The sequence below is a fragment of the Argentina silus genome, assembly GCF_951799395.1.
Source record: "Argentina silus genome assembly, chromosome: 18".
NCBI lineage: Eukaryota > Metazoa > Chordata > Actinopteri > Argentiniformes > Argentinidae > Argentina > Argentina silus.
In genome coordinates this window covers 4,591,514-4,617,758 of record NC_139672.1, presented here as the reverse complement: position 1 = coordinate 4,617,758, position 26,245 = coordinate 4,591,514, and the positions used below count along the sequence as shown (strand labels likewise).

The following is a 26,245-nucleotide window of genomic DNA, read 5'->3' as shown; positions in this document are numbered from 1 at the left end:
GCTAATTCAGATTTGTACCATGTATTCGTTCCATGCAGGGAAATAACGGGTCTCTCAAATAGCCTATCCTTATTGGCTGTTCCGCAAGAACCGCACGCCGCCCAGTGCAGGTGTTCCTACCTTGGCTTTTGCTGTTCAGTCGCTCAGATACCCGCCCCGTACGAGTAACGGAGTAGCCCACTACTTGATAGAATGATTTAGTGAATTTACTCGAAGTTAGTCAACATTCTGAAGGGAATGTTAGATAGATTTAAAAAATGAAACGGACATAACTTGGATATTATTACGTCTTTCCCTTTTATACTTTTTGTCAATGCGCGCACGGCAGCTGACATCGGCCTAGGCACTCAGGATCGAGTTTGGTGAGTTTACAGTATGTTTTAAGACAAGGTTTCTCTTTTACCGAAACGTCTAGGTTTTATTGCCTGTGTTGTGTTTTTGGCTGACAAACCGAAATGTTTCACCATGAAAGTTATCTATCTCTCTGTCTCTGTCTCACTCGCAACAACAAATAGAGTCTTTCCACTAAGTTGATTTGGTTAGACTTCGAATACTGTAGTACTAGCCTTCTGTAAACTCTCAACTTTTATATCAGACCCTTCCCCGAGCCTGATGATTTGCTATCACACTCTAGAACAGAATCTGTTCTACTGGAAGGTTTTCCAGTGCGGCTGCTGTCATGTTCTCATGGGTAAACTGGATTGTACAGAAACAGCCTACATTGCCTATGACACCTCTAGGAGGAGGATGTTTATGCTATTCTCGCTGTCAGTTAAGCAGATGTTTTAGATCAAGACAATATGTTTTTTTACTGTTAGAAGGAGTAAGACATCAGCTTAAATTAATTCCACAGGCTGGCAGGGCTAAACCCTGCCTGCTGAATCCCTTTGAGGAGTTTTCATTTTGTGTAAAATATGAATAGTGTTTGAACTGTTGGTCTGCAAAATTAAGCCACCTTGTGTCAGAAGGAGACATGACAAAGGAACTGTAGTTAATAAACTTAGATGAAGAAAGGAAGCTGCAGAGGTCCGGATGAGTCAGTTTAATCGTCTTTTATTAATCATAACTTCATCGTTACAATCCACGGCCAGATGTGGGGGCTCCTATACAGTCAATGATGTCCCCTCCTGTCTAGTCTAGCCGTTCAGTCTTATATACAGGACAGCATGCCTTATCTTACAGAACAGCATGTCTTATCTTCCAGATTTGGGCATGGAATTCCCAGGTCCACGTTACTCTAAACCTTTTCAACCTATACTCTGGTGATGTTCATAGCCCTAACCAAATAAGGCTATGAATCCCTAGGCCCGCATTACTTTAAACATTTTCAACCTATACGATGGTGATGTTCATAGCCCTAACCAAATAAGGCTATTCCCAGCACCGTCTCTCCCGCACCGTCTCCTCAATCTACAGTGTCCAACTGCATGCTGCATCTTCCATTGTGCACAACACTGTAGGCTATTCATAACACATCAGGCCTTCTTCTGGTCAGAACAAAATACACTACAGAACATCTGGGAACACAGAACAGACAAACAAAATCGAGGTTAGGGCTAGTGAACAACTTGACTCAGTGTGTGACTGAGCCTTAATTATCACATTGAAATTAGTGTTCTCTCGTTTAGAGTGCTTTGCTGAAGAGGAAAAAAGAGGCCTATAATAATAATAATCACTTGCTGTAAAGTACCTTAATCAGGAGTAGTGGGTGTCTCACTGCTGCTTTGGAGTCAGGGCAGCTCAATGCATTCAATCTGAATAAGAGTGAAATCACCCCTTCCATTCACCAAGGAGTAATCAGACCACACTTGTCTTCCAATCATTCCTCTCTGTCCTTGTTTCACTCATAATCAGAGGGGGTGTTCAGTGAGTTGTAGTGTTGCGGATAGAATTGTTCATTTAGAAAGCTGACACGACTCCCTCTCCCTCCTTTTCCATGGCACATTTCTATCGGAATGTTGTGTGACGTTCCAACTCCTGAATGCACCCTTTTTTTTTACCTTTCCTTTTGTTGTTGTTAATGCCCAATGCAGCTCAGTAGAGACACCTGCTTGGCCAGAGCGTTTGAGTGACAGCGACACCTGAATCGGAGATGGGGTGGAAGCTGGACCTGTCGGGCCTTACAGACGGTGAGGCGGATCATGTGCTACAGGTGGTGCAGAGGGACATGAGGCTACGCAAGAAGGAGGAGAAGCGCCTAAGGTGGGTTTGGACCCCCCCCCCCCCACACACACACACCTCCTCATACCCCACCTCCCCCTCCCCACACCTCCTCATACCCCACCTCCCCCTCCCCACACCTCATCATACTCTGATAGCCAATGGGACTTCTTATGACGGATTAATTCGACAGTAAAGAGCCGCTTTGTTGGTGAAGCTAGACTGTTATTCACCACTGTCCCGTTGAAAGTACAGTATGAAATACGGTGGGTTTAGTTTGAGTGATATGGACATTCTCCCAGACAGTGCATGTACTGTCTGTGTGGTGTTGGAGCTGCATTCCAAGCATTGTTCCATTTCCCATCCTCCCTCTGCTCTCTAATGTCCCTAAAACAAGAAACAGGAAGAGCCTGCCCTTTCCTGTTATACTGTGACTCACTTCCTCTAAAAAAAGGTTTAGGGTTATGGATGTGGTTCAAAAGGACATGCATTACATATAGGAGATATTTGAATACAGCAATTATTACATCTTGACAGCAACTTACAGCAAATCCTCCGGTGTATGTGTTCAATGTGACGAGCTGTGCCTTAGTGTGAGGTAACAAGGCTAAAAGGTAGACCCTCGTTGCTCCTAATGCCCGGTGTCCTGGTGGCTCGCTAATGTAGCACTAGCCTGTCTGAGTGTGCGGCACTGAGAAAGTGGGCAGAGACTCAACTCCAACCTCTCCAAGCACATAATGGTAGGAAACCATAGCCTGAGAGAGACTGACCATTCTGACCAAGAATAACACAATAATGTCATCGCCTTCCTCTTGCTGGCGCCTGAATCAGTGGAGGCTGGTGGAGGTAGAAATCAGAGGACGGGGACTCAATGTAATGCATGGGATGGAATTAGGAATGGTATCAAACACGTTCCTCATTCCTCATTCCGTTCCATGCATTTACAATGAGCCCGTCCTCTGATTTCTGCCTCCACCAGCCTCACCTGTGTCTAATGCACTAACATGCATGCTTACTGTATGTACATACTTGGACTATATCCCGGCTCTGTTTCCCGGCTCTCTCACAGTGTTATTTCTCCCTCTGTCTCTGTCGGTCAGTGGTGTGTCTAATGCTGACCGGAACACCGAGATCTGGCTGGGATAACGGTATGACTCATTTTACTGTTGCTGATCCATGTCTTGGAAGTTGCGTTTCATTGTGTATCCAGCATCCACTAGAGAACTGTTCTGTGCCAACAGATTGAATCATTTGAAATTATTTTGATCATGCTGTATCAATTTGTGTATTGCTTCAAGTGTGAACTTTGTATGGAGAGGTGGCTTCCTTCCATGGGGGCTTGGTCCACTACTAAACGATCTACAATCTATAATAATAATTAGATTAGATTAGATTAGATTAGATTCAACTTTATTGTCATTGTGCAGAGTACAAGTACAGAAACAATAATCTTATACTCTTTGATTGATCTCTATTTGATGTTGGTTGATCAGACCAGTGGAGGCTGGTGGAGGTAGAAATCAGAGGACGGGCTCATTGTAATGCATGGAATGGAAACACACGTGTTTGATACCATTCCTGATTCCATTCCATGCATTACGATGAGCCCGTCCTCCGGTTTCTACCTCTACCAGCCTCCACTGGGTCAGACACATGCTCTATATCAAGGTTGCCCCTCTGTGTATCACCTGAGGTGTATGACCTGAACAAAACCTGCCCGTGGTTAGGCTTTTAAGCACTCTCCAACCAGACGTTGTCCCCACATACCTCCGTGTGACACGGCTTCCATGGCGATTAGGAAGTGTGCTCGCTCGCTCTGGAACTCTGTGTGAACTCTGAAGTAATCAGGCGCTTACCAACAACTAATCTCGTTGTTGTTTTTCACTCTGAGCAGGCCTGTTAGTGCTCATGAAATAATCTTTTAAAAAAAAATATATCTACACCATGAATTTCTGGTGTAGATGAATTTCTCCTCATTGGAAGATAATGGAACACTCTACTTGACACATTTTGTGTACTGACACTGTGCTAATTTGCACTATAATTCTGGAACAAGTGATTCTTGAAGCTTGTCTATCTCCACAGGATCTAGATCAGGAAAGTTACTGTCTCCGATATCGACACACCCGCCTTTTAGATGCTTCAGTGTGAAAGTAACACCTGTTATTAATTCATCTTCAACACACTTCTTTCCTCTTCTTTTCTGTACAACCGCCTGAGGGGGCGGTGAGATATGCACACACAGACACCACTCAGAGACCACATTATTTCAATTGTGACGTATCAAAGAGCTAAACTCCCTCATTTCATGCAGCAAGTGTACTTGGGTTTCTTCTCTGTTTCCCCTCAGCCCCTCTTTTCCCAAGCGGGAGCCCGCTTCATGCATCCTGCTTTTCAATTTCTCCACTGACACCTCAGGACCGTCACGGAATATCAAACAGGGATGAGTGAGAGACCAGGGGCTCTGATAGAAAAATCACAGCATGCCCTCAACGATCAGAGCTGGAGAAAAACAATATCAAACAATTACCGCAGAGAAGAAACCGTTCACTATTGCGCCTCTTTCACAGTCATGGAAGATGTTTGAATAGTTATTAGAATATTCATGACCATTGCTTTGAATATTTGTGAATATTGCCTTGAATATTCATGAAATGTGTGAATATTCATACTTCAACCTGATTATTGGTTTGTCGGTTGTCTCTGTGTCTGTCTAGGTGTAGTACTAGTGAGGGTAAGCGTCACTAGTTTGGTTGAGTTTCTACCATGTGTGTATGACTGTAATCCACAGGTGTTCCTAAGTCTCCAATATGCCCCAGACACCAAACCTATTCAGTTTTGGTCGATGAGATGGGAGCATGTTATATAGTCTCTAATCAAGGGAGGCTTGTGAAGGTAGAAGTCGGAGGACGGGGTCACTGTAATGCATGTTGTGGAATGAGGAAGGGTATCAAACACGTGTTTGTTTACAATTTCTTATTCCATTCCGTGCATTACAATGAGCCCATCCGATTTCTACCTCCACCAGCCTCCCCTGTCTCTAATATAGCCAGCAAGTCAGTGACTCAGCAAAACATCTGTATACTGTATGGACATGGTGCTGCAGAACAGCTTAGGATGGATGGATGAATTGCTGGATGGATGGATGAATTGCTACAGAGAAAAAATAACGTATACTCCAGGCTACATGATTCTGTTTGTTGGACGTTTGCTGTCCATGAAATTATCCTACTACAGAGGTGCGTTGTTCCTATATTGGCCAGCTGGAGGCAGTGTTGAGCAGAGGATCTGAGACCGCCCAATGCTTCACATTCAGTGCTCTCTACCACAACCTCTATGTTTCTATTACAAAATTCAGCATTTTAGATGAAGTCTTGTGCCATTGACAGTATAAGTGGAAGTGGCTACTAATCAACTGGGCGATAAAGTCAATTTGTTCTGTGTGGGTAAATCTGCCTTGACGACTCATAGTGGCATTAGCACTGCCATCGCTGTCACCCATTTCAAATGAAAGCCATCTACAGTAAGCTACACCCACAGTTGCTGTTAAGCTAAAAATCCTACCTAAGATTTGTAGCCTTAATACTTAAATAATGTGCTTAGTCATTGTTTAGGAGCAATGCTGTGTTTAGTTGGTTGAATTCAGATTATATGTAATTGGGTCAGTCAATCAGTCAGTCAGTCAGTCAGTCAGTCAGTCAGTCAGTCAGTCAGTCAGTCCGTCAGTCAGTCAGTCGGAGCCACATATTTCATCAAGAAGACACTGCCCTGAAATAAACATGAACAAGCACTCTCCGCCCACAGACACTAAGCTGTAAATTTAAACATCGTTTTAAACTTTGTGTTTTTAAGATGCAGTTTCACTTTGATGCACTCACTTATCTATACCTGTACAGATCACTGGGTGCACTCTGTGCTGTCGTAATTGATGAGCTTGTGAAAAGAGCCAGCCAATGGAAGAACAGTAAAACTGGGTTGAGAATGCTTGGAGTGAATAATGTATTACTAAATGCACTAAAGACAGAGGAGGACACACGCATACACACGCACGCGCACACACAAACGCACGCACGCACGCACGCACGCACGCACGCACGCACGCACGCACGCACGCACGCACACAACTCATAAATCCAAGGCATAGAACAGCACCCTCTCCAGCATATTTAGCTTGATGAAACAGCCATTGAGATGAAAGCCCCGTGGGACCATGAAGCTCAGTAATCGTGCGTGTTTCAATTTTAATTGAATCAAATTCTTCAGCCAGCTGGCAAATGTCTGTAATGGCTTTAGTGTCTGTCACGGCCGTAGCCCCTGGTTGCTCCAGACTGCATTGTGAACGGCAGTTTTTCTGACCAAGTGATGGCAGGAGTTCTCTATTTGGGGTTAAGGGATGTGTAACATGGTTTAATAGCACCTCATTCAAAAGCTATTGTCGGTTATGGATGACTGAAGCATAAGACTATCATAAGAGTGATTGACCGTAAATAGCCACTCTGTCTCTGTCTCTCTGTTTCTGTCTCCTTCTCTCTGCTGTATCTCTCTCTGTCTCCCCCCCCTCTCCCTCTCTCTCTCTCTCTCTCTCTGTCTCTCTGTTTCTGTCTCCTTCTCTCTGCTGTATCTCTCTCTGTCTCCCCCCCCTCTCCCTCCCTCTCTCTCTGTCCCCCCCCCCCCTCCCTCTCTCTCTCTCTCTCTCTCTCTCTCTCTCTCTCTGACCAGTGAGAGACACGTTAAGTACACCTTTGACATGTTTCATTTCAGCATGCATGAACAAGACAAACCATGTAATATTTCTTCGAATATTTCTGTAGAGAGCCTGCAGGTTTCTGTGCTGAGTGTTAACTATCCATGTTCTTAGAGTCAGAATGGAGCCCTAAAATGGCCTCTCACAGTCAGCCGGTGTTACTGAGCCTGTTCTCCCCACCTGACCTAGGCTGGGAAGGCTGGCATGTGTTTCTCTGCAGTCCTCCCCTGGACACACACCGCTTGGCACACACCACCTCCGGTTGGCAGTGACACCGTCTGTGCCCACTCTCTCCTCCAGACGCACGTACACACACACACACACACACACACACACACACACACACACACACACACACGCACACATGTACACACACACACATACACACATAAATGCATGATTTGTGTAGCTTGCTTGGTGACTGAGTAGGAAACAGAGAGAAGTGAGAGTGTACACACACGCGCACACACACACACACACACACACAGCTGATGGTAATCCTTACTGATTGAGACTGTAGGAGCGAAGTTGTTTTCAGCAGACCTCCCGAGTTGTCTGAGGATTATTGTGTTAGACACAGCTCAGGCCACTCTTGTTCTTGCTCTTTGCCTTGAGCTGGAAAGGCCCCTTGGTCATGTGTGTGTGTGGAAGGGCTGTCTGTGTTTGTATGCTTACACTACTGTATGGTTGCATAGGTCAGACACAGTAGAAATAAATGAAACCATTATACTAATAGCTATCTGTGCCTGTGTCTGTGTGTGTGTGTGTGTGCATGTGTGCATGTGTGTGTGTGCTTGCATGTACTCATACATACCCGACACTGTGCCCTGTAGTGGTGCTGCAGCTGTGAGTCAGAGTATCTGTGTGAGAGTTATTTATCCGTTCCTCTGCTCTGCAGTAATTGAGCTAACTGTTACACTGAGAGGGCAGGACAGCAACACAACGCAACACAAACCCCCAGACTACACTGGGGCATGCCGATGGCCATAAGTGAAACTTTTGGGGTTGTGTCCCGTCGGGTTGCAATGGGTGCAGTCAAGTGGCAGACCAGAGAGAAGGGCTGCGTTCGGATTGGTCCGCATCCTTCCTTTCCTTGTCACGTGTCCTTGACCTCGCTAGCAAAAGTCTATGAGGGAGGTCGAGGGTGCAAGGAAAGGAAAAAAGTGTGCATTTTCTGTACCATCTGAATGCGGCGATGCTTTGGGCTCAACTCAACTTGTGTTGTTCTCATCTGGATGGCTACTGTAAGTACAGTACGCGCCTTGGGACAGAGATCCAAAATAGGCTCGAATCCTAAACGTGCGCCGCATGCCGCATGCCGCATGCGAGCCGCGCTGCTCTTGAAGCCAAGGTCTAGCGCGTCTCGTAGACAATTGCGGGAGCCCGTTCAGCCGCGGCTGACAGACACTTTCATAACGGCGACGTGACATGTTCAGTGTGGTTTTGGGGTGTGGGGGTGTGTGGGAGGGGGGTGTCACTCAGACAGACAGGAGCATTCAAGGTCCTGTAGACCCCCCCCCCCCCCCCCCCCTCAAGCACTGTCCCATAGAGATCCACCTTCTGCTCTCCATTGATATTTCCTCTCAGTTACATCCTCACTTTTATTGCGTATTATTTCATGATATAATCCTTTATTTTAGCCTTTTTTTCTCTCTCTGCCCCTATTTAATCTGGTAAGATTATCCTCTGTCCCTCCGTGTGTGTGTGTGTGTGTCTGTGTATCTGTGTGTGTCTGTGTATAGTACAGTATGTCTCTATTTTTCTGTTTCTCTCCCTCCCTCTCTCTCTCTCCCCCTCTCTTTCTCTCTCTCTCTCCCCCTCTCTTTCTCTCTCCCCCTCTCTTTCTCCCCCTCTCTTTCTCTCTCCCCCCCCCCCTCTCTCTCTCTCTCTCTCTCCCTCCGTCTCTCTCCCTCTCTCCCTCTGCCAAACATAATCATTCAATGTGGGCTGTAATCACCTATAAATGATTCAGCAGTGGGTGATCCTGACGGATGGGACACAAATTGGACTCCTTGTCCCGCGTGTATCGCCCACAGGGTGCAATGCCCTACATGCACAGCCAGCCCTACACACTCCTTCCCCTCTCTCTTTCCCTCCCTTTCTCTGCCTCTCTTTCCCATTCTCTCCATCCTTCCCACTGTTTCCCGTTCTCTGTGGAAGCGGATGAGGAACAATCTCCAGGCTGATTGTAGCAGTGGAGGCTGGTGGAGGGAGAAATCGGAGGACGGGCTCATTGTACATGCACATGCACAATGTCCTCCGATTTCTCCCTCCACCAGCCTCCCCTGGATGGTAGTAGTAGCCGTAGGTGTTGGAGGTTAGTGTGGAGTATCCATACAGGCTGGGTATGGAGCAGTAGTAGTTTATTTAACAGTGGTGTGTGGAGGGGCTAGTGAGCTGATAAAGGAGAGGATGAGATGATGTATTATTCATCAGGACTCCCTGCCTTAACCTTTATACACAACAACTCCACCGCATCAAAATGAGCTGGAATGTCTGTCCCCAGAACGTCATTATTCTGCGGTCATTTATTTATTCGTTTGAAGGTCAAATGAATAAATAATTGTTTTTTTGGGGGGGGAATGAGCTAACAAAAATGTTCACGTGATGATACATTTGTTGTTTGTTTTTAAATTCAGAGAATTTATGCAACATTGTATTTCAAGCTTTTTTTACAGGCCCTCCTGTAACTGTGGTTGGTATGCTGTGGTAGATGTGTGAGGTGTTCCAGATGCCCATGTTGTTGTTGCAAGAGAGCATCATCAGTGTTGTGTACATATGACGCACATCATGTGCACCCCCCCCCCCCCCCCCAATTACTGAGCATTTGACAGAGATTAGTCACAACTTTCACTGTCACCCACCAAATGATCTCTCACTTTGCCCCACCCCACCCCACCCCACCCTACCCCACCCTCCCTCTCCCTCTCTCTCCCCCTCCCCCATCCCTCTCTCTCCCTCCTCCCTCAGTGAGATGAAGCAGGAGCTGGATGAGGAGGGCAGTCGCTGCTCCCTGCTGTCCCGGCAGCACAGGTTTAACGAGCACTGCTGCATCCGCTGTTGCTCTCCCTTCACCTTCCTGCTCAACCCCAGGCGCCGGTGTCTGGACTGCCAGTACAGCGTCTGCAAGACCTGCTGTTCCTACGTGAAGAAGGAGAAAGCCTGGCTCTGCTCTGCATGCCAGAAGAGCAGGTCAGTACCGGTGTTGATTGTATGTGTGTGTGAGTGAGTGAGCGTGCGTGTGTTTGTGATTGGAGGGGTGGAGTGAGTGTGTGTGTGTGTGTGTGTGTGTGTGTGTGTGTGTGTGTGTGTGTATCTCTGTTTATCTGCCTCTGTGTGTGTGTGCGTGTGTGTGTGTGTGTGTGTGTGTGTGTGTGTGTGTGTTTGTGTGTACAGTGTATGCTTGCAATGTGTGTGTGTATGCTTTCAATGTATATTAGGTTTGGGAAAGACTTTCTCAGATTACAGTACATTGAGTCCCACACCTTGACTGACATAGAAGTGCACATCGCTAGTATAGCTGACTAGTTTTGATAGGTTTTATAGATGTTTTACAAGGGGAGGCTGGTGGAGGCATTAAACTGGAGGATGCATGGAATTCCCCTGATGTACACATGTCCTCTGTCAGGTGTCGGTACCTGTGGGCACCAGAGAGAGATGTGTGACACCTGTAGGCTGTGTTAGCTGGGCTCAGTGTCACCTTAGAGACACACAAAAAAAAAAAAAAAATGATAATAATAATAATAATAATAATAATAATAATAATAATAATAATAATAATTCTTACTTCTTCTAGCATTGTGACTGCCAATGGCCCCTGGTCCTAGCATAGATTTATTTTTCTTATGATGACTGATGGATAGATGATTCACTTACTGAGACAAATGTATTTGTTGTAAGTCGCTTTGGATAAAGGCGCCTGCTAAATGTCAAAAATGTAAATGTAAATATACACTGTCACACCTGAACACTGTCCATGTCCCTCATCAGTATAGTACCCTCCTCAGCAGCACAGGTCTCTGTTTACATCATATACTGTAGGTCTTAGACGGATTGATCTATGTCTGTAGGTCTTAGATGGATTGATCTATGTGGTGACTCTGAAACAAGCTAGTAAATAACGCAACAACAACAAAAAGCGGAAAAATGAAATTAACTCAGTCTTTTCCCTCAGCTGCAGCTAATTGCAGAGTCCATACGTTAATCATTGACTACAGTTCCATCCAGGAGGTTATTAAGTCGGTATCATTTACTGTTTATGCGCACAATGTGCTTAGTGTGGAGCAATTAATGACTAACCCCTGACTGCTGTGTTCCATAATGTCTAGGTTAAATGAAGTGAGTCCCCAGTGACACTTGTAAGCTGCGTGGAAGCCAGCACTCATTAACTCATTAACTCATCATTTATTCATGATGCGTGACCTATATTGCTTTGTAAACATCCTAAGACATCCTAAGACATATATATTGTAAATACCATGGAGGTTCGTGGTTCATTTTCCCCACTGTTTCATGTCACAGCTAATGAGCTAACATGTCATCAGGTGAGGCTGGTGGAGGTAGAAATCGTCCTCTGATTTCGACCTCCACCAGCCTCCACTGCATGTCATATATAATGCAGAGTGCTCTTACTCCAGTCGGAGGTCATTACTCATGTCTAATCCTCTTCGTTTCCATACAGTAAAGCAACATTTGACTCCACCTACATTTACATTTACATTTCATACATTTAGCAGGCGCCTTTATCCAAAGCGACTTACGTGAATCTATGCATCAGTCATCAGAACGAAAACAAATCTATGCTAGGACCAGAGGCCATTGGCAGTCACAATGCTAGAGGGAAGAGTTAGTTGTTGTTTTTTTAATTTTTTTATTTACAGTAGAGAAACTGGTACAGGGGGGTAGTGGGGATGAAGAGGGCACCTGCTCCTCGGGCGCCTTCCTCCTGCTGGTGTCTCAGAGGCTGTCTAATCTCCCACGCCTCAGTGAGTCTGTGCAGTAACGGAACGGCCAAACGAGGCAGGATGTAGAAATGATGTGTACACTTGTCTTGTGCCTCTGTGTGTGTGTGTCCTCTGGGCGGATGCTCTGCTCGACTGCCACTGACTCAAATACTGCTGTGTTGTTTCCAGATGATAATTATCTCCTCGCCTGTAGTCATGTTAGAGATCAGGCAGTCCACATCGATCTCCTCCGCTCCCTCTAACAGGTTGATCGATACATTTCTCTTTTCTCAGTCGCTTTGAACTGAACCAGACCAGTTAGGTTGTGTATACAGGATACACACAGTAGAGTGAGAGTTTGTACAGTAGAAAGAGTGTATCCAGGGGGCAGCAAGGAGAATCTGCAGCAGCTGTCTCTAATGTTCACTCCAGTTGTTCTGTGTGTGTGTGTGTGTGTGTGTGTGTGTGTGTGTGTGTGTGTGTAGGGTAGGGGATTTGTAAGGTGGATTTAAGACGGGTATACATGGTGTTTGTTTGTGTGTTCCTGAAAGCAGAGGACAAAGCTCTTGAGCTTGTCCTTAGATGCTCTACAGTTCTAACATTATGCAAATAGACATACTGTTGGTGTCTCTCTCTCCCTCTCCCTCTCTCTCTTTCCCTTCCCCTCTCCCTCCCTCTTTTTCTCTCTCTCTCTCTCTCTCTCTCTCTCTCTCTCTCTCTCTCTCTCTCTCTCTCTCTCTCTCTCTCTCTCTCTCTCCCTCCTTCTCTCCCTCCCTCCCTCCCTCCCACCACCTCTCTCTCTGTCTGGTAATTGTGGATGTTTTGTAATTGAGTCCCAGAGGTGATCTTGAACCACATCTCAATGTTTTTTTTGGACCGCAACTTTGTCTTGGGGATAGTATTTCATCACTGAGCCCTTCTGTTCAGAAGACAGATGAATAGATAAACAACGTTATTTGGGGAGGAGAGAGGGCAGGTGAAATAGCCTTAATCGATTGGGTGGAAGAAATGGCTGTAATCAGAGGAGAGAAGGTCTCTTGCTGTGACAGCGCTGGCAGGCGTCCAAGATGAGCTGAGGACGAGGAGCGATCCTCTCCAGTGCCTCCTTTTTAAAGCTTTCAACAGCTTCATTCTGATAGGACGGCTCAAACCCCTCTTAGATGCTGCGCTGCCATTGGGTGTGACAGTGCCCATAATCTAAACATATATTACCCCTCTCTAAAATGTTATATTATGAATGGTTCTCTTTTCTATAACGATTAACCTCCGATACATCAGATACTGCACTGTTACTAGTGGAGGCTGGTGGAGGTAGAAATAGGAAGACGTGTGTTTGATACCATTCCTCATTCCGTTCCATGCATCACAATGACCTCCACAAGCCTCCCCCGACTCATAACAGGGGAAACAGGGCTATTGCAGTAGAAACAGCAGTAGAATGACAGGTACTGTACAGATACATGCACACAGACTGCAGGCTGGTGTGCTCTCAGATTATGTAAGTCGGTGTGTGTGTGGTGTGTGCCTTCAGGGCCACCGTCCCCTTGACTCAGAGGTGAGTGTGTGGTGGCGTTGCACGCACCGCCAGTAGAGACTCCTCTTATTGGCCTGATTTACCGTAGTAAACGTCACCAGCGATGTGCGTGTGTATGTATTGTGTGTGCGTGCGTGCGTGCGTGCGTGCCTGCCTGCCTGCGTGCCTGCGTGCCTGCCTGCCTGCCTGCCTGCGTGCCTGCGTGCATGTAGGTATACAGCTACATCACTGTCATACACTTTCATATAATCTCTCTCTCTCAGGCTGCTGAAGACCCAGTCACTGGACTGGTACTACAGCAATGTGAAGTGTCGCTTCAAGAGGTTCGGCAGTGCCAAGGTGCTGAAGACTCTGTACAGGAAACACCTGGCGCGACACGGCACTCTGGCTGAACTGACAGGTACGCAGGCGTGGCGTCACTGCTGCTACCAGGGGAGGCTGGTGGAGGTAGAAATCGGAAGGACGGGCACGTTGCAATCCACGGAATGGAATTGGGAATGGTGCCAAACAGTCCGTTCCATGCATTACAATGAGCCTGTCCTCCGATTTCTACCTCCACCAGCCTCCCCTGGCTGCTATGTACAGTATGACGAGAAACTACTAACGATATGGCTGGTGTTATTACAGTATTAATATGTGTTATTACTAGTTTATATCGTGTTTCCTCAGCTTATCGCCACAATGACCACCTCTTCCTCTCTGCTTGCTTCCATTGCCACTTACAGATGTGAGATGCGTAGTCCTGATTGGCACCAGTGTGTGAACCCAGATGTCCCCTGGCCTGTTCCCCTGTGTGTGAGAATAGAGAGAGAGAGAGAGGGAAACAGGATTAAGCGCCTACAGGCTTTCATTTGAAATACACAATTCACCAGATTACCTGGCCTGCGTCAGGCCGGTCCACAAAGACCTTCATCTGGAAATGGAATGTGTGCGTGCGTGCGTGCGTGCGTGCGTGCGTGCGTGCGTGCGTGCGTGCGTGCGTGTGTTCAGGTTTATTTGTAACCCTTTAGATATTTTCTGTATCAGGGGTCACCTACTCACTCTGAATTTAACGGATGAAGGATTTCAGAGAATTATTCATGTTTGTGGCGGAAAGGTCGCAAGCTACCGCTTAGATGATGCTACTGTACTATACGTTAAGCAGTTGCCATGTACAGTAATTAGATATGATCCTAACTCTGTGCTTATTAGCTTCACTTGCTTCACTTTAGAGTAATCGTTGTTGCATCATTCATTAACTATAAATAAGGTGTCCCTGAGATCCTGATACATGGTGACATTTTAGGGTTTGAAGCTACATGGATGGACGTCACTGCTTGATTTAGCTGTGCAGCGAAGCATTTCCCTCTTCAACACATCCATAGCCACATGACACGTAGATAACATGCTCCCAGACATCTCCAAATACCAAATGAAGGAGCTAAGTTGCCCTGAGGAGTACAAACAACACAGACACAAGGGGTCGTGGAGTTTAAATCATGTGGGTTTTTCTTTTTACTGATTTTGATAAATGTTGTGTTTTATCCTTGGCCATATTTATTCAAAACCCTTTATGGGAGACGTCTAGAATAGATGCCTCTTCAGTAGTTACAGAGTAAATGTTGAGTCCTGTAGAGTAGTTATTGGACAAATGAATTCACATAAATGTGCATTCTCACATTCTCACAATTCTTTTGTGTTTTCAGTGTTATCCTGGTAACCGGTTACTAGGTTAATGGGTGTTGGGTCCTGTTGGGTTGACAGCCAAGCCTGTGGAGCAGGGAGCAGGGAGCAGGGAGCAGGGAGCAGGGAGCAGGGAGCAGGGAGCAGGGAGCAGGGAGCAGGGACTAGAACAGACTGGAGGAGGCAGGATAGAGTCACGCCACGGTGTATTAAACATGGATGAAGAGCTGGCACTAGAAATAAGAGACTGTCTGTACTTGTCTGGATAGACCCACATCAGCAGTCCTGTGTAACCTGGAGGAGGGAGGGAGGGGGAGGGAGGGAGAGGCAGGGAGAGAGAGAGAGAGAGAGAGTCACATGTCATGTACACTGTCAGGGTCTCTTAACCCCTGGTGTCAACCCTAAAGCGCAGTATGAGAATGACAAATGTCAATTAGACAATGCGTTCTAATTATAACCTAAACAGCTTAGAGGGTGTTTGTTTACAACGTGTAAACAATTCAGTTGAGAGTTCTACTATGACACAACTAAGACCCATCTGTCTCACCATTCCTTGTTGCTTCTGGATATAGAGGAAATCCAGTTGGCTCAATCTTGATGTATACTGTACTACATATATCTCTGTGTGGATGTGTGCATGGCTGCAGGTTCATGTACAGTATTTCTGTGTGCACAGTCCACATCCCCGAGCGGCTCACAGTGACATCAGAGACGGTTTGACCTATACTTGCTGCTGGGAGTCTTTTGAAGTCTCTGTGTGAGGACGGATCCAGCCTGATGTGTGTGACATCATGTGTCATCAGCATCATGCACACGAACGAACGCATGCACGCACGCACGCACGCACGCACGCACGCACGCACGCACGCACGCACGCACGCACACACACACACACACACACACACACACGCCTCTGACAGGGGGGTCACAGAGAAGCCAGGCCTCTGACTCTTAGTGATGTCATAAAGGCGAGCCGGAGAGACCTTTGCTTGCTTTCATTTCCTGATTGGTCTCCCTTTCAGGCCACGGCTGAGTTAGTCAAAGTGTTGTTGATTCTACGGCTGTTGTATTAGAAAAGCCACTCGGCTTACAGTACATGGTGTTAATATAGCACTCCATTAGTTCTCAAATCAAGCGCATTTCACGAAGGTTAACTCCCATCTCTGTCCCTTAAAATGATTGGAAATGACCCTTGTGTTCCCACAATCCACCTCTGAGCTGGGCATGCGCGGGGATCAGGCAGATAATGCCACACACAAGACCACAGTAATGCACTTACATAACCACAAATAACAGCATTGTGTTGAATATTGACAGAACGCAAATGGAGCTCAGAGCACAGTGAAATCTATGACTTTGCCGTTTGCTAGCTACAGAAAATACCCCAGACAAAACCCTGCTAAGTCCTATTGAGACATAATAATTTTGTGGCCATCATTGTGCCAAAATGTGTGTTGAGAAACTATCCATTCATTGATATGTGCAAAGCAGTGGAGACTGGTGGAGGTCGAAATCTGAGGACGGGCTTATTGTAATACCTCATTCAATTCTATGTAATTACAATGAGCCTGTCCTCCGATTTCTACCTCCACCAGCCTCCCCTGGTGCAAAGCAACTGTCTGTTATGAATGGTTAACACAACTCTCCTTATTAGTGAAGCCCGTGCGTCTGCATGTTATGAATTCTGTGCCCATAACTGTTATGTTTTTTTTCCGTGTGTAGAAGGCAGCACGTATGAGGAGAGCATCGGCAATGAGGGCAGCATCTGTGGGAGCGACTCAGCTTTCTACAGACGGAGTGAAGGTGAATAACACCACATCCCGAGCATTCATTTGCATAACATTGTAATACTCAGACAGTCCCTGAAGGAGGGTATTTGAACCCACCTCAGGTAAGCAAGGTCTGGGTCACTGGCTGGAAGTGATCTTACTCAAGGAGGTTTCACAAGAGCTCGGTAATCCTCTCATGAATGGATAAGCTCTCGTTGGCTCCACTTCGTTGCGCCCCACCACTGTTCACTCCCAAGCACAGCAGCAGCTCCACCTCAATGAATGATTGAGCAGACGGATGAATAGTTAAAGGTACACTGCAGTAATCTCTCCCTAGTCCACTGCACACAACGAGATGAGACAGACTGTGGGCATGAATGAAATCTGATGGTTATACAGCCCTCCCAGAAAGGTGAATGTCTCCGACAGGATGACTATAATGGTTTATCACAGAACAGAGTAGAAAAGAAATATGTCATCCACATAACTTTGGCTCTGGCTTCACAGTAACATGATGAGCATCAGAAACAGGCAACAAAAAAACCCCATCAGGAATGGTCTCTTTCTGTGTTGTAAATGTGAATGTCAGTACAAATGCAGTAGTGATGATGTCATCTCTCAGAACACAGCATGGCAGACACCCTCACTGTGGCACTGCGGGTGGCAGAGGAGGCCATAGATGAGGCCATCAACAAGGCTGAGAGACTTCCCGATAGTCAGGTAACGTACTGCAGGGAGGCTTCTATCCATCTCTTTAAATGTCTGTTTTCTGTCCATACATCCGTCTGTCCGTCCGTCCATCCATCCATCCATCCATCCATCCAATTATGTCTTAGTTTGTCTATCCATCCGTCTGTCTGTCTGTCTGTCTGTCTGTCTGTCTGTCTGTCTGTCTGCCTGCCTGTCTGCCCGCCCGCCTGTCTGTCTCTCTGTCTGTCTGTCTGTCTGTCTGTCTGCCTGCCTGCCTGCCTGCCTGTCTGTCTGTCTGTCTGTTTCTGTCCATCATCTCTGTCCCCTGTTTACCCCCGCTCCCTATATACCTCTTAATCTTCATCACTCCTCGTTTCTCCCACTGCCGCTCTCTCTATCCACGACAGGATAAGTACTGATTTATCCAGATTATGCAAATCCATAAGTATTCGTTATGTTAGAAGTCATGAATACGGATCGTGCATCCTGCAAGTGCATTCAAAGTGCATAGAGCCGCAAAAGAGGGTTCTCTCCATGGGGCCGATCGGCTTCTGATGGCTGTCATGAACTCCACCCGTCCACTCTCCCCCTCTCTCATCCTCCCGTCTCTCAGAGGGCTTTCTCTGTCGTGCTGACAGATATCCCATTTTCTTGCGCTGTGAATACCATCTGTTAATCTCTAACTGCTTTCCTGTGTCTCTGCCCCCCTCATCCCTTCTACACATTATGCTGTAAATGCAAATTCAGTATAGAGCTTTTATCCATATTGAGTCAATCTACAGTGCAGGCAATCCTGTGTGATTTATGCTACTGGCCTAGTCTGGAGAATCTTCGCCCGTGTTAATGTCCATTCAGCCATTGAAGCTTTATGTCCCTACAAATTGAATAGTCGAGCAATGACAAATGAGAGTCCTCTGTGGCTGCCGTTCTCCTCTTCTCTGCTTCTCAGAAAGTGTGGCAAAATCTATTTAGTTAGTTAGTTAGTTTGTTTGTTTGTTTATCACCAGGCGAGGCAGAGTGAGGCTCACTATCTCACAGAGCACAGAGGGGAGCTTATCGAGGAACTGGCCACAACCATTGTGCAAAAAGTAAGTGCCTCTCCCACCAAACACTCTCTTTACATACCACAGTCTATAGTGTTAAGAGTGATGAACATTGTGGTCATGTATAGTGGTTTGAAATAATATGGATTCTTCTTTTGTGACCCACTGTATAGTTGGGGACTATTTCCTCCTGTGCTTTACAATACAGTGTGATGCAATTATTTGCATATCAGTACACTGGCCTTAATGGATTGTGTTACCTGCACTGAGAACAAGCAGAACCCTTTGTTTTCTGGAATCACACCGATCTAATGCCACGCCCCTCTCTATCCTAGGTCATCCGCCGGAGGAGAAACCTGAGTGAGATGAAGCCAGAGTGTGACCTGGACTGGCCCCCGGACCAGCGCAGTGACCAGCCCCCTGCTGTCTCCGGCTCCCCCATCAGCCAGCCCTGCAGCAGAAGCACCCTCACCTCACAGACTAGCCTCCAGGCATCTCTCTGGGTAAGACCCCACCCGGGAGAGCAGGGGTAGGGGCACATAGATGAAGGGTAGACTGCAATGATTCATATTGAGCGAAGGAGAGAAGGAACGCGCACGCATATGTGTGTGTGTGTGTGTGTGTGTGTGTGTGTGTGTGTGTGTGTGTGTGTGTGTGTGTGTGTGTGTGTGTGTGCGTGCGTGTGTGTGTGTGTCCACTACCAGTTGAGTTTTGAGCATCTGTTGATATGTGCTGACCTCTGCTGGCTAGTTGTTTGAACCACATCTTCACTGAAGATAAATGCCAGACAAGGCCAGATAAATGCTTGAATATGAGATGACAAATACCACAGTTCAGATTTGAGAAGCACCAGAAGTCACAGTGTCACACAATGTATTTGTCATCCTCCATTGTTTTCCTCAGAGGTCGCACTCTGACTTGCTAGACTCTGACTTGCTAGACAACGACCCTCTGGAGCTGAAGTCTGGCATTTCCCAGGGACAGGACGCCCCACAGGGGCTGAAGAAGGAGGGGGGAGGCTCGGGCCTGGCCTCCTGGAAGAGTGTGGACCGGCTGGACAACTCTAGTAAGAGCCTTGTTAGCCACCTTGACTCCTCCAGTCAACCTTGACACAAGGCTTTTAAAGCCTTTAAAGCATAAAGTAGAAAGCCTTCCCCATTTCACTATTAGCAGCACAGTTGATAATTCATGTTCATTTCCAAATGACCTCTAACAGTCTTTACATGTGAAGTATTGTTGGCTAAAGGCCGCCTCCCCTTGTGTTTTTGTCTCTGTCTGTCTGTCTGTCTGTCTGTCTGTCTGTCTGTCTGTCTGTCTGTCTGTCTGTCTGTCTGTTTGTCTGTCTGTCTGTCTGTCTGTCTGTCTGTCTGTCTGCCTGCCTGCCTGCCTGCCTGCCTGCCTGCCTGCCTGCCTGCCTGTCTGTCTGTGTGTCTGTCTGTCTGTCTGTCTGTGTGCTTGCATGTTATACTGTGTGTGTTCTGTGTGTTCTGTGTGTACTGTGTGTGTTCTGTGTGTGTTCTGTGTGTGTACTGTGTGTGTTCTGTGTGTGCATCCGGAGGTCCCTCCTCAGTGCTGAAAAGCACAGACGGTAACTGGATCGCGCTGCAGAGCACCCAGCTGTCTCGGCCCAGCCTGCTGACCAAGAGGAAGAGCCTGGTGTTCAGTGAACTGGAGAAGGAGTCCGGCGTGGTCTCTGCCTACGACGGGCTGGGCTCAGACACAGAGGCTGAGGCTGAGGGGTCCTGGGGCGCTGCCCTGCGGGAGATACGCAGGAAATTCAACTCCAACCAGAACGTTCAAGACCAAAGCCAGTTCTCCTACAGCCGTCGACCCACCCTCCTCTCCCCGACGCTGGACCGCCACGCCAGCTCAAGCACCCTGAACTCCGACTCCGACGGAGGTCAGGGGTCCAAGTCCCAGAAGCCTCTGCTCTCCCACCTGAAGAGGAAGGTGTCGGTGGAGCACCGGCGTACCCCCACACCCCGCAGGATCGGCATCATGGATGTGAACTTTAACCCTGAGGGGGCGGAGAGCAGCGGAGCTGAGGACCTGGAGGAGGGCAGGGTCAGGAGGCCACACAAACGGAGGAGGAATAAGAAGGAGCCAGCAGGTGGACAAGGGGAAACGGTGCCGCCGTCTTCGTGTGTACCGGTAAGGAAGAGAGATTTCAGCCATAGCCTTGACTAGGCCCATAGGGGTGGAGCTTAGGTATGGAATAGGCATGGCAAAACCAGACACATTCTCCATATCTTGGATGACATAATTTCTATTTCATAACATGCTAATAATTACTCTTTGTTACAGCGTTACTACACAGGCAAATGTAAATGTTGCCAAGATATTCTATCCTCTTTCACCCACAGGCGTACAGCAGTATGCTACTGGATGAACTGGTGAAGAAGCACAGCCAATCCTACTATGTCCTTGGTGCTGTGAGCCCTGACACTTTAACCTCAGATGCCCTGACCTCTGGTGTGGCGACCCCTGAACCCCTGGGCCCTGAGCTGGAGGAGCCTAGCTGTGGAGCCCCTGGATGGCCAGGATTGGTTGACTCCATGGACCAGGAACTGAGCTCTAAGCTGCGAGAGCTGGCCAGCCAAGTCAGCATCAATCAGCACTCCTTTACAGAGGATGAAATCAACAGAACGGGAGGGAACGACGGAGAGAGGGAGGGAAGGAGCAAGAGAGAGAGGGATGAGGATCAGGAGGAGGAAGGAAGGTTATGGGGGATGGACATTGATATGGAGGGAAGGAGAGTGGAAGAGGAGGACGAGGAGGAGATGACAGGAGATAAGGATGGAGATGAGCTGAAATCTGCACTACTAAAGCTAGTTAGCCAGGTTAGTGGGACGGGGTTCTTATCAACAGATGATGAGTTAGACAGAGCGGGCAGGAGTGGGAAGGAGTGGAAGGAGGAAAGGGGGGAAGAGAGAGAGGAAGAGCGAGAGAAGGAGGAGATGGACAAAGAGAGGGAGGGAGAAATGGAGGAGCTTACCTCTAAACTGTGTATGCTGGCTGGACAAGTCAAGTCTTCACAGTTCATATCTACAGAAGATGAGGTGGACAGAGTTGGTCTCAGTGATGGAGAGATGGAGGGAAAGAGGAAGGAGAGAGAAAGAGAGGTGGGGAGAAACGAGGAAGGGCTGAACTCCAAACTGTGCAGACAGGCCAATCAGGTCAATGCTGCGGAGTTCTCATCCACTGAGGATGAGTTGGACAGAGAAGGCAGGGGTGAGAGAGAGGAGGAGGGAGGTGAGGAGAGAGAAGGAGTGAGGGAGGAGATAGAGGAGGAGACCCTATGGGAGATGCAGGCAGATAAAGAGGAGAGGACCTCTAAACTGCAAGACCTGGCCAGTCTAGTCAATGCCTCCCAGTTCTTATCCGCAGATGATGAGCTGGATAGAGTGGGAGAGAACGGGGAGGAGAGAACAGATGGGAATGAAGGAGATGGGTTGCTGGGAATGTTATTGAATGGTGGGAGACAAGAAGAGATGGTTGCAGAGAAGCTCTGGTCCATGGCGGTTAAGACGGAGGAAGAAGGGATGGTAAAGAAAGAGGAGAGGAAAGACAGCATGGGAGACCTAGACGTGAGACTGTTTGACTTTGGGGATGAGGAGATGGAGACAGACACAAAGGTAGAGACAGCTGAAGATGAGATGGTGGATGGAGATGTATCAGAGCATAAGGTGAGAGCGGAGATGGTTCAGTGTGTGATGGACGGAGGGGAAGAAGTGGAGACCGAGGGATTAGGAGACGCGGAGGCAGAGCCATCTGAGAAGGTAGACGGTGAGGAGATAGAGGGTGAGAAACAAACAGAGAGAGAAGGAGATGTGGAAGAGGAGGGTCTATGGGGAGAGAAGAGTCCAGGGGGAGAGAAGAGTCCAGGGGAAGCAGAGGTAATGGTGGACGGAGAGAGGAGGGGAGAGATAGCAGAAGGAAGAGAAGAGAGAGAGAGAACATACAGTCTGGAAGGAGAGGTGGAGTTTGACAGGATAATCAGTAGCCTAGTGATGGCACTGGATGAGATGCAGGACGAAATAGTGGAAGACTCAGAGATGGAGAGACACGGGGAAACAGAGAGAGGGAGGGAGGGAAGAGATGAGTATGATAATGAGTTTGTATGTTGCGAAACAGAGTTTTGGCAAGAAGAGGAAGAGGAGGATATAATTAATACAACAAAAATAAACGAGATAGAGGAGATGAGAGAATGGTTATCAGATAGGGTTGAAAGACCAGTGAGAAATGTTGCAACGAAGACAGCGGAGTTTGACGGAGAGAGAGTCACTTGGACTAAGCCAGGAGAGTGTGTCATGGAGAGAGATGGAGAGGTGGTCGGAGAAAAAAAGGTGGGTGGATACAAGGTAAGAGAGATGGAGCAGGAGAGTGAGACAGAAACAGATATTGATGACCGAATGGTACTACTGAACCCGTATCAGACAGTGGAACGTACATTAGATGTGACAACCAATGAGACGCCACAAGGTATAGAGGATGATACAGAGAGGGAGGACAGGGGGGGATATGAAGGTGGAGAGGTGGAGGAGGAGAGACAAGAGGAAAAGCGAGATGAGACAAAAGACGAGATGAAGCAGGAGACAGATGAGGAGAAGGTGAGGAAGAAGGAGGGTAAGGTTCTTGAGGATAGTGATGAAGAAGAAGAAGAAGAAGAAGAAGATGAAGAAGAAGGGGAGAATAGTGGAGAGGAGGAAAAAGAAACGGAGAACAACAGACTTGACCAGACACAGGAGAGCGCCCCCTCTGTTCAGGAGGAGATACTGTCTCCAGAAGAGATCCAGAACGTAAGGACATAGCCGCCTCTCTGAGATTCTTTTCTGAAATGCAACTCACAGCTTTAACATCGACTAACTCTCTGCTTGCCACTTTGCCCTTTTACTCTCCTTCCTTTTCTCTTTCTCTCTTTGTCTGTGGTCAGGATAGACCTGTTGATGTGGAGCTCGAGAACACACTGAACTTCTTCTCCACTATGTTACAGCAGGTGAGCAGGTGGATGTGAGGCTGGTGGAGGTGGAATTCCATGCCACACATTGCAATGAGCCCATCCTCAGATGTCTGCCTCCACCAGCCTCCACCAGCCTCCATCAGCCTCCACTGATCCTTTAATTTTCACCCCTTTTAGATTGTTATAGGACATGATAATGAGCCCTGCTGGTCTCTCTCTCTCTGCACATTAATGAGGGTGTGTCTATGTGAGTGAGAGAGTGAAGATAATTAGTTTTTGTGTTGATGTGTGAACAGTGTGTGTATGTTTTATAGTTCTTTATGTATTTCCCCTGTGTGTGTGTGTGTGTGTGTGTGTGTGTGTGTGTGTGTGTGTGTGTGTGTGTGTGTGTGTGTGTGTGTAGCGGTACTCTGCGGTGTCACTGCGCAGTATCACCACTGAGGTGCTGAAAGTGTTGAACGCCACTGAGGATCTCCTCCAGGGGGAGGAGGGGTACAACAGTTCCCAGCCCAAACCCCCCCCACTGCCCCCCAACACTGACACCAAGAAACTGGACCAACAGCTTAGTAGACTGGAGGAGAACGTAAGTCAGGATTCAGATTCATAGAGGGGTCATTGTAGTGTGATGTAGAACCTCTCTTATATGAATTGAAGACCAATCCATCATGCTGATTGCTTGTTAGATTTACTTGCCACCAGGTCTTAACTGTGCAGTATTTTCTATTTCCAAACAAGACATTCTAAACTTTTTCTCCTGTCTGTGTCCCCTGAACATGTCCCAGGTGTACGTAGCGGCGGGGACGGTGTTTGGGCTGGAGGCGGAGCTGGGGGACCTGGAGGCGTGTGCCCGGGCCATCAGCGGTGCCACCTCCGACCAGGAGCTGTCCTTCCTGGAGGACCAGGTGGCTTCTGCAGCCGCCCAGGTGCAGCAGTCAGACCTGCAGGTGTGTTCAGCCTGGATGCCCTGTCTCGAATCTCCTTTGAGGCTTCTTACAGCTCACCTGTGACTGACTACTATACTCAAGCCAACGCTCTGTTTATATGGTGTGATAATGTTGCTGCTCTTGATGATGTATAAGGCTTGATCAAGCATATAGGCTTGCATTTTAGCTCTCATGTGATGAAATATCCAAAATGCCTGCAATTTCAATACTATGGTTATGGCTGTACTTTGTTTCAAAATATCATAGTTGAATTGGTGTTTGACTCCACTCTTTTCTAGGTGTCAGATATTGCAGCAAGGATCGCAGCTCTGAAAAACGCTGGCCTAAACGTGGTGCCACAGACTCGCAAGGTGCAGTACCAGGTCCTTCAATTCCCACACCAACAGCCTTTTAAAAAACAAATACTGTTCATATGTAACGAAAACAAATCATGTGTCTCTCTCTTCAGACACAAACCCTGGATTCGTCACGGCAACGGAGGAGGAGGCTACCAGCACCACCACTGAAAAGTACAAATTATTTTACATTTTTACTTTTTTTTTTACTGTGTATATCTTTCTATCTATCTTCTATCTAATTTTAATTTCTTACTTTATTTATCCAGATTAGTCTTATTAAGATCAAATCTATTTTACAAGAGACACCCGTATGAGGACCACTGAATTGTAACCAACATGCATTATCTGCTGTTCTAATGCAATGTGTGTCTCCACCCACATGCTGTTTTAGATGAGGAAACCTAAGCCAGTCTGACTGACTGAAGAGACCTCACTATGCTCCTTCCCCCACAGTATCTGCCCCCGCTCACATCAGTGCCTTGAGCCCCTGTCTCTCTCCAGCTCCAGGGCCCTCTCAGCAATCTGTGTCCCAACAACACACTTACAGGATGGGTGCTATCTGCCTTACACTCCGCCATCAGGATATTACTGAAAAGACACCTCAAAGAACTTGGGACAAGTATTGCTGACAGTATTACGAGTATTGTTGACAGAATTATGAGTATTGTTGACAGAATTATGAGTATTGTTGACAGTATTATGAGTATTGTTGACAGGATTATGAGTATTGTTGACAGGATTATGAGTATTGTTGACACTGTGGACAAAAGTGTTGTAGATTTGATTTATGATGAGATTGAAGAGGAGATAAGAATAATGTAGTGCATACTGTATGTAAAGATAAGTGGCTAAAGTTTAAGAACTAAACTGGTTTTGTATAGAGTATTATGTTAAATATGTCGTTGAGTGAAACAAGAGTTTTGGCAATCATCTATTTGTTATTCCTCCTTACAGCCAAATGGTGACTACAGCCATAATTTACAGTATGCAACCTAATGGAGATAATGTAAACATCATTAAGATAATGTGAACACAATACAAACATGTTATGTGGCTCTTGTCTGAAACCTGTGATTACTGTGTTAACCTGTGATAAATACTGATTTACTATGTTGACCTGTGATTAACATATTTGAGTAAACAAACTATTAGAACTATCATTCTAATGGGCACAATCACTACATACACATATCTGTATTGTTATTGCATATAAGAAGTGATAGAGACAATTATTGCAAGAAATCATAAATAACTTATTTAATCATCAGTGATTCATCTCATACTGATTGTCTGTTGAGTATGGTTAATACAGAATTTGAAATGTATTTTCAGGTAAACAGAAAGTTCCACCTTAAGGTCTATGGTTGTTAGGTCTTTGTATCCGCATCCATCTGATGTTTGATTTTACATTGTAAATGGCGTACAATAAAATAATAGTTTAATTCTTTATGGAGTACT

General features: G+C 46.8%; 1 protein-coding gene across 1 annotated transcript; it reads left to right on the top strand.

Moving 5' to 3' along the window:
- The first annotated feature begins 327 nt into the window (after window positions 1-327).
- myripa (myosin VIIA and Rab interacting protein a) lies at window positions 328-26,203 on the top strand. Its single transcript, XM_083690440.1, has 16 exons — window positions 328-362; window positions 2,034-2,202; window positions 9,875-10,096; window positions 13,645-13,781; window positions 16,766-16,846; window positions 17,435-17,532; window positions 18,510-18,590; window positions 18,881-19,048; window positions 19,449-19,611; window positions 20,104-20,696; window positions 20,909-23,344; window positions 23,909-24,088; window positions 24,288-24,449; window positions 24,728-24,799; window positions 24,898-24,958; window positions 25,241-26,203. The coding sequence occupies exons 2-16, from the start codon at window positions 2,093-2,095 to the stop codon at window positions 25,414-25,416; spliced, it is 4,740 nt and encodes a 1,579-aa protein (XP_083546566.1). The 5' UTR covers window positions 328-362; window positions 2,034-2,092; the 3' UTR covers window positions 25,417-26,203.
- The last annotated feature ends 42 nt before the right edge of the window (window positions 26,204-26,245 follow it).